The sequence below is a fragment of the Leishmania infantum genome, chromosome 23 (assembly GCF_000002875.2).
Source record: "Leishmania infantum JPCM5 genome chromosome 23".
In the NCBI taxonomy this organism is placed as follows: Eukaryota; Euglenozoa; class Kinetoplastea; order Trypanosomatida; family Trypanosomatidae; genus Leishmania; species Leishmania infantum.
The window spans coordinates 7,501-20,478 of record NC_009407.2 but is presented as its reverse complement, the minus strand read 5'-3'; the positions used below and the strand labels follow the sequence as shown (position 1 = coordinate 20,478).

Here is a 12,978-nt window from a genome sequence, read left to right as displayed (position 1 = left end):
GCGCGCCGTGCAGAGGACGACATGAGAGAAGGATGAAAAGCAGCGAGAGTCGTGTGCAAGTAGGCGCCCAGCGAAAGAATCGCTAAGAGAGCAGCTCTTCCTGCGGCTTCTGCCGTCACAGAGACGCAAACGAGACGCACATAGACAAAGCAGAACAGCATAGAGGAAGCAGGAAAACGCACCTCGCATCCCCCTTCCCATTCCTTTCCGCTGCGTTCGCAGTCATGATCCTTCCCTTCCCTGTACATCTGTACAAATGCTGTCCCTTGTCGTGCGGCAAGGAATGGTGGCCCTCACCGCCCTCAAAAAAAAAGCGGCAAGCAGAGATGAGAGGGAGTCTTTCAATCCTTGCTCCTTTTTTCTTTTAGAACAGTACATTTTGTGTAAGGACATATTGCAGAAAGGAGAGCGGCACACGTACTGATGACGGCATTCACTTCTTCGCCAAAGAGAGGTGTATGGCGTGCCGATCTTCTGCCGGGCCTCCTCGTAGAAACTCGGTAGACGATACGCACACCTTTGGCATTGACACTGGCATGCGGCGACCTGGCGGTGCTTCATCCGGAGAAAGAGATATCGGCAGCATTCGCCCACTTGTGGCATGGTAGTGGCGGCGCTTGTACTTTTCTGCTTTGCGCGATTGGCGAACAAGACGGTGAGCGGCGCCTTTTTCGCGCTGCCCAGCTTGCCACTCCAGAAACGCTTCGCGCCGTGCTATGCGGCGCAGTCGCTGATCCTGCAGCATCTCCAGCACGGCCTCTTTCTCGTGCATAAAGTCCTGCACACTGACACTACTCGACGGCGCAATGCCGCTTTCCCTTGCCAGCTCCTCCATATCAATGTCAGAAGGGTGGACACCTTCCTGCAGCTTTGAGTTTCGGAGCTTTTCGAGGACGACCTTACTTTTGAGGTCCTTGAACTGATACCACAGCCTTCTCGACACACAACGCAGCATATTCTCGGAGTGATCGCGGCAGCAACTGAAGGATGTACCTGCAAGGTTTTCTGATCCGAAACAACGCAGTTGCGGTGCACGTTCCCAAGAAAGTCACACGGCGCACCAAGTGAAAAGAAAAAGAGCACAAACAAGACCATATTTGTGCAATGTGCGGTGAGCCGAGAAAAAAAGGCAAAAGTAGAAATAAAGGAAGGAGAACAACGAAAGGATGCTAAAAGAGGTAGATGGCGGGTACGTCACCGCCAGCCTCAGAGTGCGAGCTGGCACCCTCCGTTTGTCACCGGTGCAATGGTGCCACGTCTCTGGCATCACGTGGTAGAAGCCCAGCAACTGTCATCCGAGCGTCGCCCGCTAGATCCTCGGCCCAGCGTGCCGCCACTTTACCGTTAATTCATTCAACACCCCACAAGGAAGGCGCTCCGGCGCTTGATGGATTCTTTTTTCGTTATCTTTTATCGAGGCGCGGCTCCTATTAACCGGATCTCTGCTCTTTCATTAAAACTTCGAAGGGAGACGCTACACAAGAATCACCTAGAAGATAGTTAATCAGGTCAGTCGCTAAAGCTCGCAGTTATTCGTTCCCCACAGCGCTGGAGCGCAGGGCGGCCAATTTTGCCTTTTTCTCACGAAGTCGAGTCATTCGCGCCTCGTCCTCGTCCACCTCGCGCATGCGCTTCTTCGTCTCACTTGGTGCGGCCACCTGAGGTGGTGCCTCTTTCTTTGCAGAGAGAGCCCTCTGCCCCTCGGCTGCTGGAGAAGACACTATCAACTTCTTCTCCGCAACGGCCTTCTTGTCCGCGGCATGCTTCATGTCCGCAGATGCCTTCGCTGGCTGATGTTGCCGCTGGTGTTGCCGCTGTTCCTTAGATTTATCAGCCGCCAACTCACCGCAGTCAGACACCACGATGCGACTGCGCGGCTTCCCGGAAGACGATCCCAGTCGCTCAACTTTCTTCACAACGTCAAGACCATCGATGACACGGCCAAAGACAACGTGCTTGCCGTCGAGCCACGGGGTTGCAGCAGTGCAAATGAAAAACTGTGACCCGTTCGTATTGGGACCTGCGTTGGCCATGGACAGACACCCCAGCCCAGTGTGCCGGCCGGCTTTCCCAGAAAACGACTCATCCCGGAAGGTGGTGCCATAGATAGACTCGCCGCCTGTGCCGTTTCCCCGGGTAAAGTCGCCGCCTTGGATCATGAAGTTCGGGATGACGCGGTGAAACACGCTGTTCTTATAATGCAGGGGCTTGCCGCTGCGGCCCTTGCCTTTCTCCCCCGTGCAGAGAGCCCGGAAATTCTCGACCGTCTTGGGAACTGTGTCGGCGTACAGCTCCATGACCATGCGCCCGGCTGCCTTGTTGTCAATGCTGATATCGAAAAATACCTTTGGATTGGTCGCCTTCTCAACAGCAATGCCGGGGCGCTGCCCGGCCTTCGGCGGGACGCTCATACGAGACATTCCGATCGGCGAAAAGGCACTTGGCACCTCGTCTCCTTTTTCCCCCACTGACTCGTGATTTCTACAGGCAGAGTGGTTTCTCCTCCTGTTGAAGTTGACAACGGCGGAGAGCAAGAACACAGGTGCCACAGAAGTGAGAGAAAAAAGGAACAAGAAAGGTCGGAAGTGTAGTCGTTTGATGAGGAACAAGTGGAGCTCAAAAGCTCGCATTCAGCGCGCCCCAAAACAGGAGTTTGCGCAAGGATATTAAAAAAGCACGGTGACTGTTTGATCTGTCGACTGGGGGTGCTCATTGTGCTACGTCATCCATCACGTGCAGTCACTCCGCCACTTAGAGAGGCACCACTGAAAGACGCAACTAAAGGATTGGTCATCCACGCCCTGCCGCTTTTTCTGCTTTTCCTCTTGATTCTCTGCAGCACAGCGTCCGTATCAGTCACTGATAAAAGAAAAAGTGCCAAAAGAAAGACACATCGAATGATCCCAAGAAGAAGGTCTGAAGCAGGGGCACAGTCGAGTGAAAGCCGGAACGAAAAGTTGAGAAGCAGCCAGAGAGACATGCACACATGATGCAGCACTCACTTTAGCTTCCCCCTCTCTCCTCTCCGACCTCTGTCACTGTCCCACAGTGCGGTATTGCCTTCTAGACACCGATGGGTTTTCTCTACCTCCTCGAAAAAATGTCTCGGCTGCGGTTGTTTTTGTTTCTCTCCCCTATCAGCGCGTTACGTTTTTCTTTCAAAAAAAGCTTTCTTTCCTCTCTCAGGAGGAGAGCCGAGAATATATAAAGCATGTGTATAGGTGAAAGACATCACATGTTCTTCTCGAAAAACTCGCCTGCTTTTGTGGTGTCCAGCGTGGGCTGTCCAGGCTTCCATCCGCACGGGATCGCATCTCCATTCTCGTCCGCGTACTGGAAAGCCTCCAGCACGCGCAGTGCCTCGTCCACGTTGCGGCCCACAGGAAGGTCATTTATCGTTGAGTGGCGCAGGATGCCCTTCTTGTCGATGATAAAGAGCCCTCGAAGAGCGATACCGGATTCCTCGATCAGCACACCATAGTCACGAGCGATCTCCATCGACTTGTCCGCCAGTACGGGGATGTGCATTTCACCGAGGCCACCCTTTTTGCGTGGCGTGTTCACCCACGCCAGGTGAGAGTACACCGAATCGCACGACACCGCAACAACCTGCGTGTTTAGCTTCTCAAAGTCGGCGTGGCGATCCGAAAACGCAATGATCTCGGTCGGGCAAACGAAGGTGAAGTCCATCGGATAGAAAAACAGCACAATGTACTTGCCCTTGTAGTCGTTCATGTTTATATCCTTAATTGCACCATTCACGACAGCCTGGCCGGAAAACTGTGGCGCAGCTTCACGGACAGTCGCTGTACGGTACATCTGATAGTCCAGATTCAAAAGCGGCGACGTAGCCGCGAACCCGCGGAACTGCGAGCGCTTCAGGAAGCAGCTGGTGGGAAGACGGCGGAGCATCGTGTTTGCTTTGAGGTGACGTGCGCGCGGTAGAAGTATGAAGAGAAGGAAGGAGTAGAAGATGCGTATTTTGGTGACTCGGAGAGAAAGACGGGTAGCCCAAAATGAACTCACAACTCTATGCAAATCCATCCAATCCTCCCCCCCCCCACCAAACAAAACGATAAAAAAAGAAAAATAAAGCATAGATAGGAGAAGAAAAGTGTGAGAGAGATATGTGTGGCGAAATACACGCAGGCCGAGAGACAGTAGGGCAGGATTGAACTGTCATCCGAACATAAGTCGAATCGCTCTCCTCCGCTTCCTCGCCGCTCCACCGCCTTCAAGCCTCGCACGTGAGGCGCCTTTATGCATTAGCAACGCCTTAACGCGTGACAGACGTCAGCATCCCGGAAAGAAAACGAGCCCAAGCCACACTCACGACGCAGATGATTGTCTGTGCGTGGGTGACCTTCCCCATTTCCTGAAATAGGCGGTTAACTTGATCGAAGACGCAGCCGTCTCCCTTGCCTCCTGACGCAAAAAAAGTGTTTTGAGTGATGATACTGCCACCCGGATCGTCACCGACCTCTGCACTACTCTGCTGCTTTTTTCCTTGTCGTGCCAGACAATGAGCTTCTTCTGTTGTCGCTGCTTGTCCTCGGTGTATGCAACCAGTTGAACGACCCATTACGATTCATTACACTTACTGACCCTTATCCGACATCGACGAGTAAGGGGATAGTGTGAGGGGCGCGGCTGGCTAGCATTGCCATCCACGCAAGTGCAACGTCTTGCCCTCGCCCCTATTCCGAATGCACGATCATCTCCATGATGCCCATACTCCTTTCCATGCGCTGCATCACCGCAAGCGACGCGCCGATCTTCTTTTGCGCATTCAGAATCTCCCGGTGAAAGAAGGCACTTTTGCCCACATAGGCGCTATAGATATCGAAAACGGTCTCGAACACGACGAGCATTGTGTCCGTGAACTGCGGCTTTTCGACGTAGTGAGTGGCAAAGCGAAGAACGCGCACAATGGTGCGGTCGTTTTGGTTGTTCAGCGCGACGTGCACCGCGCCTCGACGCACAAGCTCCTCAAATGTGGAAACGAGGACATCGGGATGTCGGGAGTACAACGCAGTCTTGAGCGCTTTGCCGTACTGGTAGCTTCCCAACTCAAACTGCACTTCTTTCATCTTGTCTTGCAGCACCTGCTCCTTCGACCGCGTCTTCTTGTCCAGAACGACCTCCTCGGAAGCATCTTCTTTATCCATGTCCGCCTCCCTGAAGCGATACACGTTGAGCTCGCCTGTTGTGCTGCCCACGGCGTACTCCGTCGACCCAGGGTGCACCGCCAGCGATGTCACACCGTTTTCAAAGCGCTTGTTCGCAATGCAGCGCAGCTCACTGCCGTCAAGCGAGAACATTTTCACACGACAATCCAGAGATCCCGTGAGGAGACTGCGCAGCTTTTGCGAGTAGGCGACCGCGACGACTGACTTGGTGTGAAACGAGCCCTGAAACAACGGCGTACTAAGGCCCTTGCGTGGGTCAAAGACGACGACGCGATCGCCGGCACCAACAGCCACAATCTCCTCACTCGGTACGAAGCAGAGCGCCTCCACGGCTTGGGTAATGACGTCCCCCGAGGTTTGCAGCGGCGCGGCCATGCCGGTGCGAGGATCCCACAAGTTCACTCGGTGATCGTAGGAGCCGCTAAAGAACGAGCCACCAGCGTATGGCTCAAGACAGCGCACGTAGTCAGCGTGAATCCGAGCCGTACCGAGATCATCGTCACTCATCAGATCCCACAGCTTCACCGTCGTGTCGTCGCTTGCAGACGCAAAGTTATGTCGGCCAATAAAGATGGCGGAGCGCACATCCCGCGAATGCCCTAGATACTGCCGCTCGAACGCGGTCTCCGAGGACCGCAAAATCACCCTTTGGTCCACAGCTTGAATGTAAAGCTTGTCATCCTCGCGAAAGCGGACGGAGTAGTTCTTGCGCTCCGTCTGTTCGTTCACCACTACGCCATCCGTCTGGGGGACACGCAGGAGTGCAAATTGGTTTGTGGAAGTGCCTCCAAGCAACGAGCCAGCGTGATTGTAGCGCAGACTCGTGATTTGACCGAAAAACGTCTGCTCATAGCATAGGTGTACCGTGTTCCACGCGACAGAGGGGTCCTTGGTGGCGTGGACAGGCACCTTGCGGAGCGGCAGCGTCCAGTCAGCGTTCATGGTGTGCTGGAAAACAGAAAGTCGTGCGATCTCCTCCACGCAAGCTTCAAACAACGGTGCCCGTAGTGCCCACACAATCAGGCAGAGACGAAAGAAACAAAGGAGCAGGAACAGAGGGAACGGTGCAGAAAAGCACCTGTGGATGAGCAGAGAAGCATGAAAAGAGGGCGTGCAGACACCGTTCTCGCTGCTCACTCCCGCAGGGCAACCACTCGGAATGTCCATCGAGAAGCGCCTTTGAGAAACAAGGAGTCGAGTCCGCGGCCGAGACGAGAAAGAGAGAGACTGACAGAACAACAAAAGCGTCAGCAGAAGTGTCTATATTATTTTTCGTTCACTCTTCTCAGGGACAGTCAGAGCGGCTAGAGAGGCACCAGCTGTGTGCACGTAAGTCCCTCCAAGACGACGGCAGTGTCCACCTCCTTCACATCATACAGCGTCACTCCATCCTCTGCAAACCGCCTCACCACAACGGCCTGCAAAACCGATGGCCTCGCTTCGACGGCTGCGCAAGGCAACGCCGCGGACACAAGCACGACGTCCCCAACATCGACCGCACCGTAGATAATGGCAACCTGGCTTGGGCACCCGCCGTCGTGAAACGGGTCACGCAAGACGATGCTCTTTCTCTCCACCGTGCAGCAGAACAGCGCACAGCTTCGCAGGTACCGCTCGCATTCCAAACCCATTCTGAGCAAGGCACACAAGCTGCTACAGATACCGTCCTTTGTGATGGAGGCACCAGGCACCTGCACCACGCAGGGCAGGTGGCCCACCGAAAGGACGCCATCGTTTCTGCAAAGAAGAACATTCACAAGCATCCAGCTCGATAAAGCCACTGCACATTGACGAGGCGCTGCAGCTTTCTGGCAGAAGAGCACATCCGGAACGTTGTCACCTGGCTCTAAAACTCTCATGGCACACAGACGCAAAACACGATCGGCAGGCATGGGAGGAGGAGTAAAGCAAACCATCTCACCCGCACTTGCTGCCATGGCATCTGCAAGTGACTCGCAAACAGACCGCATTCTAGTGCCGTGGGGGTACGTCATGCAGAAAACACGAGAATGCCCAGTATCGTAGTCCAGAACCTTGATTATAGCAGCGCGTAAATCATGCTGCGGCGCCCCTGAAAGGGTCTCCGACACGTCAACTGTCGACTCGTCATTACACTGCGCGGCCGCACAGCAGTTGATGGACCTGGGAGTGACAAATGCAAACGTTACTTTGACGTCGGCCATCCCCGCATCTGTCTTCGGCTGACATAGGGATCGGCAAAGTGAAATCATGAACATGAAAGTATGTTGTGCCGCGCAGGTGCCCCGGTGCGTTCGAGCAGGACGGTGAGAGCGAAAAAACAAGCAATGATAAGCACTTGAACAAGTGGAAGAGGACATTGAAGGCGCATTCACCCCTCCAAAGCATCCGCTACGCGGTAGCGCGAGCACCTGCCAATCATCTTAGCAGTTCCGCCCGCCTGACCTCCGCCCTGTAGCTCTGGGCGGCACGGCAAAGGGGTGCTCCATCAGTGCAACGCGCACTTTCTCCAACAACCTTGGTCGTTAAAGTACACGGTTGCACTTCATCCACAGGAGCGCTTCAGGCCACTACCGCTCTGATCCCTGCACAAAACCTCATCGCTCTTTTTTGCTTTGGATTGCTGTTCCTCTTCACCCAACTGAGATGAGCTAGTTGACAAGACGACCCGCACAAGTACGCGAGCGAAAAAAAAAAGAAAACAGAAAAAAAAAGACGACAACGAAAGTGCGGTGGGCCGATTACTCAAGCTTACAAGAGAAGTTATCAAAACAAACGGGACGCATGACTAGGAGCACTTGCGAGAAGAGAACAAGAAGAGCGGGGAAGCTCAGCCAGTAGCATAAGCTAGTGCTACCGCTTCATTTCCTCCCATCTGTTCTTCACTTCCGGGATGTTGCTGGACTGAAACAGCTGCTCCAGATCCGCGCGAAACGTGTCGGCTATAAAAATCTCTCTATTCTCCTTTGCGGCCTTCATCACCAGCTGATGAAGAGTCACCGCAAAACTCTTCAAGCTCTCCGCAGCAGAAGGCAGCCCACATCTTTCCTTGAGCTTGTGGAGCATGGTAGAAATGAAGGTTCGCACGTTGACCTGCTGCAGGACGGACGACGCTCGAAGTAGAATCGCCTGCATATTATCCTCCGGGATGTTGCCCTTCAGTAAAAACTGAATAAACGCCCCTGCTGAGCCCGACGGAACCTTTAGCAGCACAGAGGCACAAACCTCTGGACTATGCGTCGCTAGCTCACTCAGCTGCTGCGGGGAAACACCTAAACGCGACACAAGCGACTCGTTCAGCAGCCCAAGCAGCGTCTGCTCGTCATCCTTAGAGAGTTTCGACTTGCGCGCCTCTACAAGCAGTCTCTTGGAGATCATCCATCCTTCGCTTGGTGGAGCACTGTCGAGAAGAAGCATTGCAGACTTTCCGGGTAGCAGATACTGCAGTTCACCTTCCTGCATAGGCAGCATCGGTAGCTTTGCTGTTACCGATGGGAGAAGTAACGCAAACAGTTTGTTCGGCTGCTCATCAAACACAGCGGCCGTCTCGTACAACGAGCCGCACTGCTGCTTCTCGTGCTTTGCGACCCAGCAGTGCTCAATGTCCGCCATCGGCTCCTTGATCTTGATGCTCGCCTTCTCCCACGCGTTAAGAGCCTCATCAATAGAATCCTGTTTCTTCGAAGCATACGACACAACTTTCTCATCATCTGCAACCGTGTCTCCGAGCAGCTGGAACGCAAACACCTTTGCTGCGCAATGAATGCGGAACACCTCTGCGCGGGTGGCCTCCAGGCTCTTCTTGCCCTCTTTCGACTCCTTCGTTGTGTACTTGATCTGCTCAACGACAAACATGTCTCTCCGAATAGCATGCTCCAGCTCTATTAGCACGTCGTAAAATGTCGACTTCGCCGCCACGTTGTCTTGCTTCCTCATGTAATCCACAATATACAGAGAAGCGATGAGACCCGTGGCCTCCGCCGACGCTACGAACTCCTTGCACATCTGCCCCATCTCACAGCACACGGCGGAATACCGAGCTGGCTGAAAGTTGTCCCGAAACCTCTTTGACAATGTGCCGAAGGAAGAGGTATTGTCAAAGAGAGCATCCAGTAGCCGCGACCTCTCAACTGAGTTGAGAAAATCAACGGACATCTCTTCTGCCCTTTTTTTTTGCCAACGCCAACAATTCCTATGAGATGGCGAAGCGAAAAAAAAAAACGCGCTAGCTCTACGGTCAGCTCGACCTGGCTTGCCAACCAACGAAAAAAAAAGTCAGCTTCTGGAGCGCTCACGAAAGTTTCCTCAGAGTTTGAGATTTCACAACGCTCTCCTGCGCTTGATCTTCAAGTATATGCACCTGAAATTGCCGCTTGCTCCACACTTCCGCCCTCTTTTTCCGGTGGTCGTCCTCACCGAACTAAAAAGAGTTCCAAAAACACAAACAAAAAAGAAAACAAAGAAGCCTTTTCGGCTTCGCTTTCGAGTCTCTGAATTTGTCGCGGTAACAACCTCTTCGGTCTCGAGATTCTTTCCAATGGTACACATACGACTCGCACGTTTCGCTAATTCACCTCCCATTGTCAATGTGCACGTGGGTGAATGATGAAATCAAGATTGCCAGAGACGAGAGATACGGAAGAGAAGAAGGCGATCAAAACAGTTACACCCTCTGATGGGGAAGTGTAAGCCACTACATTCCAGTCGTTGCATAGTCTCTTGGATCCTACCACAATGTAAAACACAACCATTTCCGCAGAGCGTGACGGGCAGCGATAATCATTACCGGTTTTATGCTTGTTTCTTATCTGTTGTGTGCGTTAGTATCCACATTACGCCTCCTGATGACGATCCACACCTCAAGATAGTGGCGAGCGGCCAGAGCCACCACACTCCGACAGAGAAAATCAGCCTCTATCGTGGACAGCAGTGACCCGTTTCTGGTGCGAAATGAGCCAAGTGCCTACGACACGAGAAGGTCAAACAGATGCTTTTCTGCCTATGTCCAGTGGGCATGTCCTCGGTAGTGTTCCGTTCCGGCGCCATGCGAAAAAGAACACACTTCCACCATCTACATGGCAGTCGCGATGCCAATATCACTCAACCACATCTCGCCTAGTGCTCCCTCGCTACTGGTTTGGAGAGCCTGCGCCACACCGACGACAATGCACCGGTCTTCGAACCGCCTAATAGGGGAATTGGTGCCAGTTAGCATCCAAAACGGCTCGTGGGTGCAGTTCGAGGCAGGGTCCACGGTTTCATCACCTTCTCTGAGCACCGTAGTGAGGAGCCTATATCTCGCTACTTTGCCCCACGCGGATGAAGGTGTACCAGGCCGGGCTGCGTAAGCTTCGACTCATGATCTAGGATTGGATTGCGTCTGCTGAAAAAAACAATCTCTGAATAAGAGTCTCTCTACATCGCGACATCCATACACGATCCTCCAAGCCTCAGTAACATGATAGCCCTCAGAGAATACATACAGAAAGTCTTCACAAAGAAAATTAAGAACGTAAAGCACCGAAAATAAGAATAGTAAAAACAAGAGATAAGCGGGCACCGCAATTCGTTTTAGTTTTCCTAGCAGAAGGCCGCGCACATTCGAGAGAATCATTTTTTTTTGTTCCCTTTCGATATGATAAGCATAGAGCACAGGATTTCTTTCCATGGAATACCTTAAAAGCCGAAAACTCGGTTCATCTCTTTTGACAATCATCTTGGAAATGTTTTGTACACAGTAGAGTTGACGAAATGACTGTTACTCCTCAGCATTTCCCAAACTGCAAAATTTCAGATCCGTCAAAGGCGATTTGGCTCACAGATAATATCATAAACGTGCTCGATTCATCAAGTAGCGATTCCACCTGAAGTAGACGACAAGTCGCTGTACCTGCAACCAAGCTCGTCTTCTCATCAGTCAAACAATGGAGAGGACACGGCAGCGCATCAGTGAAGTACGGGTACGTACGCACTGAAAACCCGTTGTACTCTCGACGAAAGAAAAAGAGCACTACCGTCGGATCCACATCCGTTTCGGAGCTGATGAAGTCATTGACATGAAGAGGAAGCAACGCGATAGCCAACAGAGGAGTAGTGCTGCAGAACGAAAACGAAAAGCCGACAAAACCGATAGGACCGTGCTGCCGATGAAGAAATTTGCACACAAACGGTGTGTAGTGAAACAAGGTAGAGCACAACGAAAGGGGTGCGCACAAGGGCTCCTCCGTGCGGTTTGCATCAGTTACCTTCCCAACAACTACTGCACTATCACCAGCTGAAAAGCTCCTTTCTGTTGTGAACAGAAGCACCCCAGCTACCGGACAGCAGCGGGGCACAGAAAAGCATCCCGCTTTAGTTTTAAGAGCGTCGCACCTGGCAGGGACAAGCCAGTGACGCGACTGACCGTTTTTCCATACATCGTGGTCAGCAAAATGAAAAAGAAGTATCGTGTCACCATGTTTGAGAACGTTGTTATGCAATGGGCTGTCGTGCGCGATGGAAAGAAGTAGAGGCCCATCCAAGACACCAACCAGCGAAAAACGACGCACCACTTCGAAGTACGAAGGCCCAGACACAGTTTTCATGGTGGCCACTAACGTTGGACAATGCAAAGCCAAATCGAGAGCTGCCACATCCCGCGGCATACATTTGCTCGAATCGGCATTCAGAAGGTGCATCGCATCCGCGTTTCTGCTGCAGCGAACTACGCGAGTACGATGTGCCGCAGCGTAATGCTGAGCTGCCACGGCCAGCGCAGAGCTATCGCTCTCCTTTGCATGCTGCTCGTATTGGTACACACAGCCATCGTTGCATACGGAAGAAAAACAGACAAGTACACCAGCATCCACCAGTGTTCGCAGAGCCTTTTCCACATGCTCATCTCCCACTACAGCCTCCGCTGACAACAGACCTGCTGCGCAGCCCATTGCGTCCGCTGACAAGACAGTGACAAAGCAGCGGTCCTTTGAATCCCTACCACTTCTGCAGATTCCATTGCTGCAGCAGAGTATGTCAGACTCTAACACGATGCCCTCGTAATGCACAGGGGCGCCGTCACTGTCGATCATCGCAGCCATGGGAACAGTACAGACTTCGCCCTTGAACAAAAAATGGAAACTGCCCCGCTCCAACAGCAGTGTCGATACGGCTACAGGAACACGAAGCCTTTTTCGAAGCTCAAAGCACAGGAACGCCTCGCGCGTATACAAAGTGTCCACAGAGACATCCTTTTCGAACACAATGTCCGCCAAAGCACCTCTGCTTGATTTTTGGAGCTTGTCTACCTGCTCCAGAAAGCCAGAAAAGATGCTCTCGCCCCTGGTGACGTCATCTTCGATGCTCTTCACAACGACCCTCACATTCTCCACAAACTCTTCGGCGCCTCGGTCGCTGCAGTAGTGTGCTGCGTAGTCGTTGCCACAAAAGGAGAGAGACAGCGACTTCCAAGCTACCCTTTCCGCGGCCATTTTAGAACGTAGCTGCTCTTCCTCCTTGCTCAGCATAAAGGGGCGGGTGGTGTACTCGTAAAACGAGGGAAGCGTCACAGAGCTGCTTTCCGTATACTTCGACCCAACGGCCTGATAGATGTAGCTGAGAGGATCCCACATTGTATACGTTGGAAAACGCTCGAATCCCTGTACAAGCCTCACAGGCAGCGGTCTAGCACGGATAAACAAAGACTGTGAGCATACCACACAACCACCTCGAAGATGTACAGCGGCACCGGTTATCGTGCACCGAAATGTGAGAGGCTACTCGATGCGAATATCATAATAAGAGAGGGTGAAGAAGAAAGCGGAAGAAAATGAAG

The 12,978-nt window shown here is 52.7% G+C and overlaps 7 protein-coding genes across 7 annotated transcripts; all 7 read right to left on the bottom strand.

Annotated features, from left to right (window-relative positions):
* Window positions 1-433: 433 nt before the first annotated feature.
* On the bottom strand, window positions 434-955 carry LINJ_23_0070 (conserved hypothetical protein; the record flags this gene model as incomplete). The annotated part of the gene is made up of 1 exon (XM_001465647.1): window positions 434-955. The coding sequence occupies one exon, from the start codon at window positions 953-955 to the stop codon at window positions 434-436; it is 522 nt and encodes a 173-aa protein (XP_001465684.1).
* Window positions 956-1,529: 574 nt separating this feature from the next.
* Window positions 1,530-2,420, bottom strand: CYP11 (putative cyclophilin 11; the record flags this gene model as incomplete). Its single annotated transcript, XM_001465646.1, has 1 exon — window positions 1,530-2,420. One exon carries the CDS (start codon window positions 2,418-2,420, stop codon window positions 1,530-1,532), a length of 891 nt encoding a protein of 296 aa, XP_001465683.1.
* An 811-nt stretch (window positions 2,421-3,231) lies between these two features.
* On the bottom strand, window positions 3,232-3,912 carry LINJ_23_0050 (peroxidoxin; the record flags this gene model as incomplete). Its single annotated transcript, XM_001465645.1, has 1 exon — window positions 3,232-3,912. The coding sequence occupies one exon, from the start codon at window positions 3,910-3,912 to the stop codon at window positions 3,232-3,234; it is 681 nt and encodes a 226-aa protein (XP_001465682.1).
* Window positions 3,913-4,697: 785 nt separating this feature from the next.
* Window positions 4,698-6,131, bottom strand: LINJ_23_0040 (putative beta propeller protein; the record flags this gene model as incomplete). Its single annotated transcript, XM_001465644.1, has 1 exon — window positions 4,698-6,131. The coding sequence occupies one exon, from the start codon at window positions 6,129-6,131 to the stop codon at window positions 4,698-4,700; it is 1,434 nt and encodes a 477-aa protein (XP_001465681.1).
* Window positions 6,132-6,493: 362 nt separating this feature from the next.
* On the bottom strand, window positions 6,494-7,372 carry LINJ_23_0030 (conserved hypothetical protein; the record flags this gene model as incomplete). Its single annotated transcript, XM_001465643.1, has 1 exon — window positions 6,494-7,372. The coding sequence occupies one exon, from the start codon at window positions 7,370-7,372 to the stop codon at window positions 6,494-6,496; it is 879 nt and encodes a 292-aa protein (XP_001465680.1).
* Window positions 7,373-8,021: 649 nt separating this feature from the next.
* LINJ_23_0020 (conserved hypothetical protein) lies at window positions 8,022-9,173 on the bottom strand (the record flags this gene model as incomplete). Its single annotated transcript, XM_001465642.1, has 1 exon — window positions 8,022-9,173. The coding sequence occupies one exon, from the start codon at window positions 9,171-9,173 to the stop codon at window positions 8,022-8,024; it is 1,152 nt and encodes a 383-aa protein (XP_001465679.1).
* Window positions 9,174-10,933: 1,760 nt separating this feature from the next.
* On the bottom strand, window positions 10,934-12,775 carry LINJ_23_0010 (conserved hypothetical protein; the record flags this gene model as incomplete). The annotated part of the gene is made up of 1 exon (XM_001465641.1): window positions 10,934-12,775. One exon carries the CDS (start codon window positions 12,773-12,775, stop codon window positions 10,934-10,936), a length of 1,842 nt encoding a protein of 613 aa, XP_001465678.1.
* Window positions 12,776-12,978: the final 203 nt, after the last annotated feature.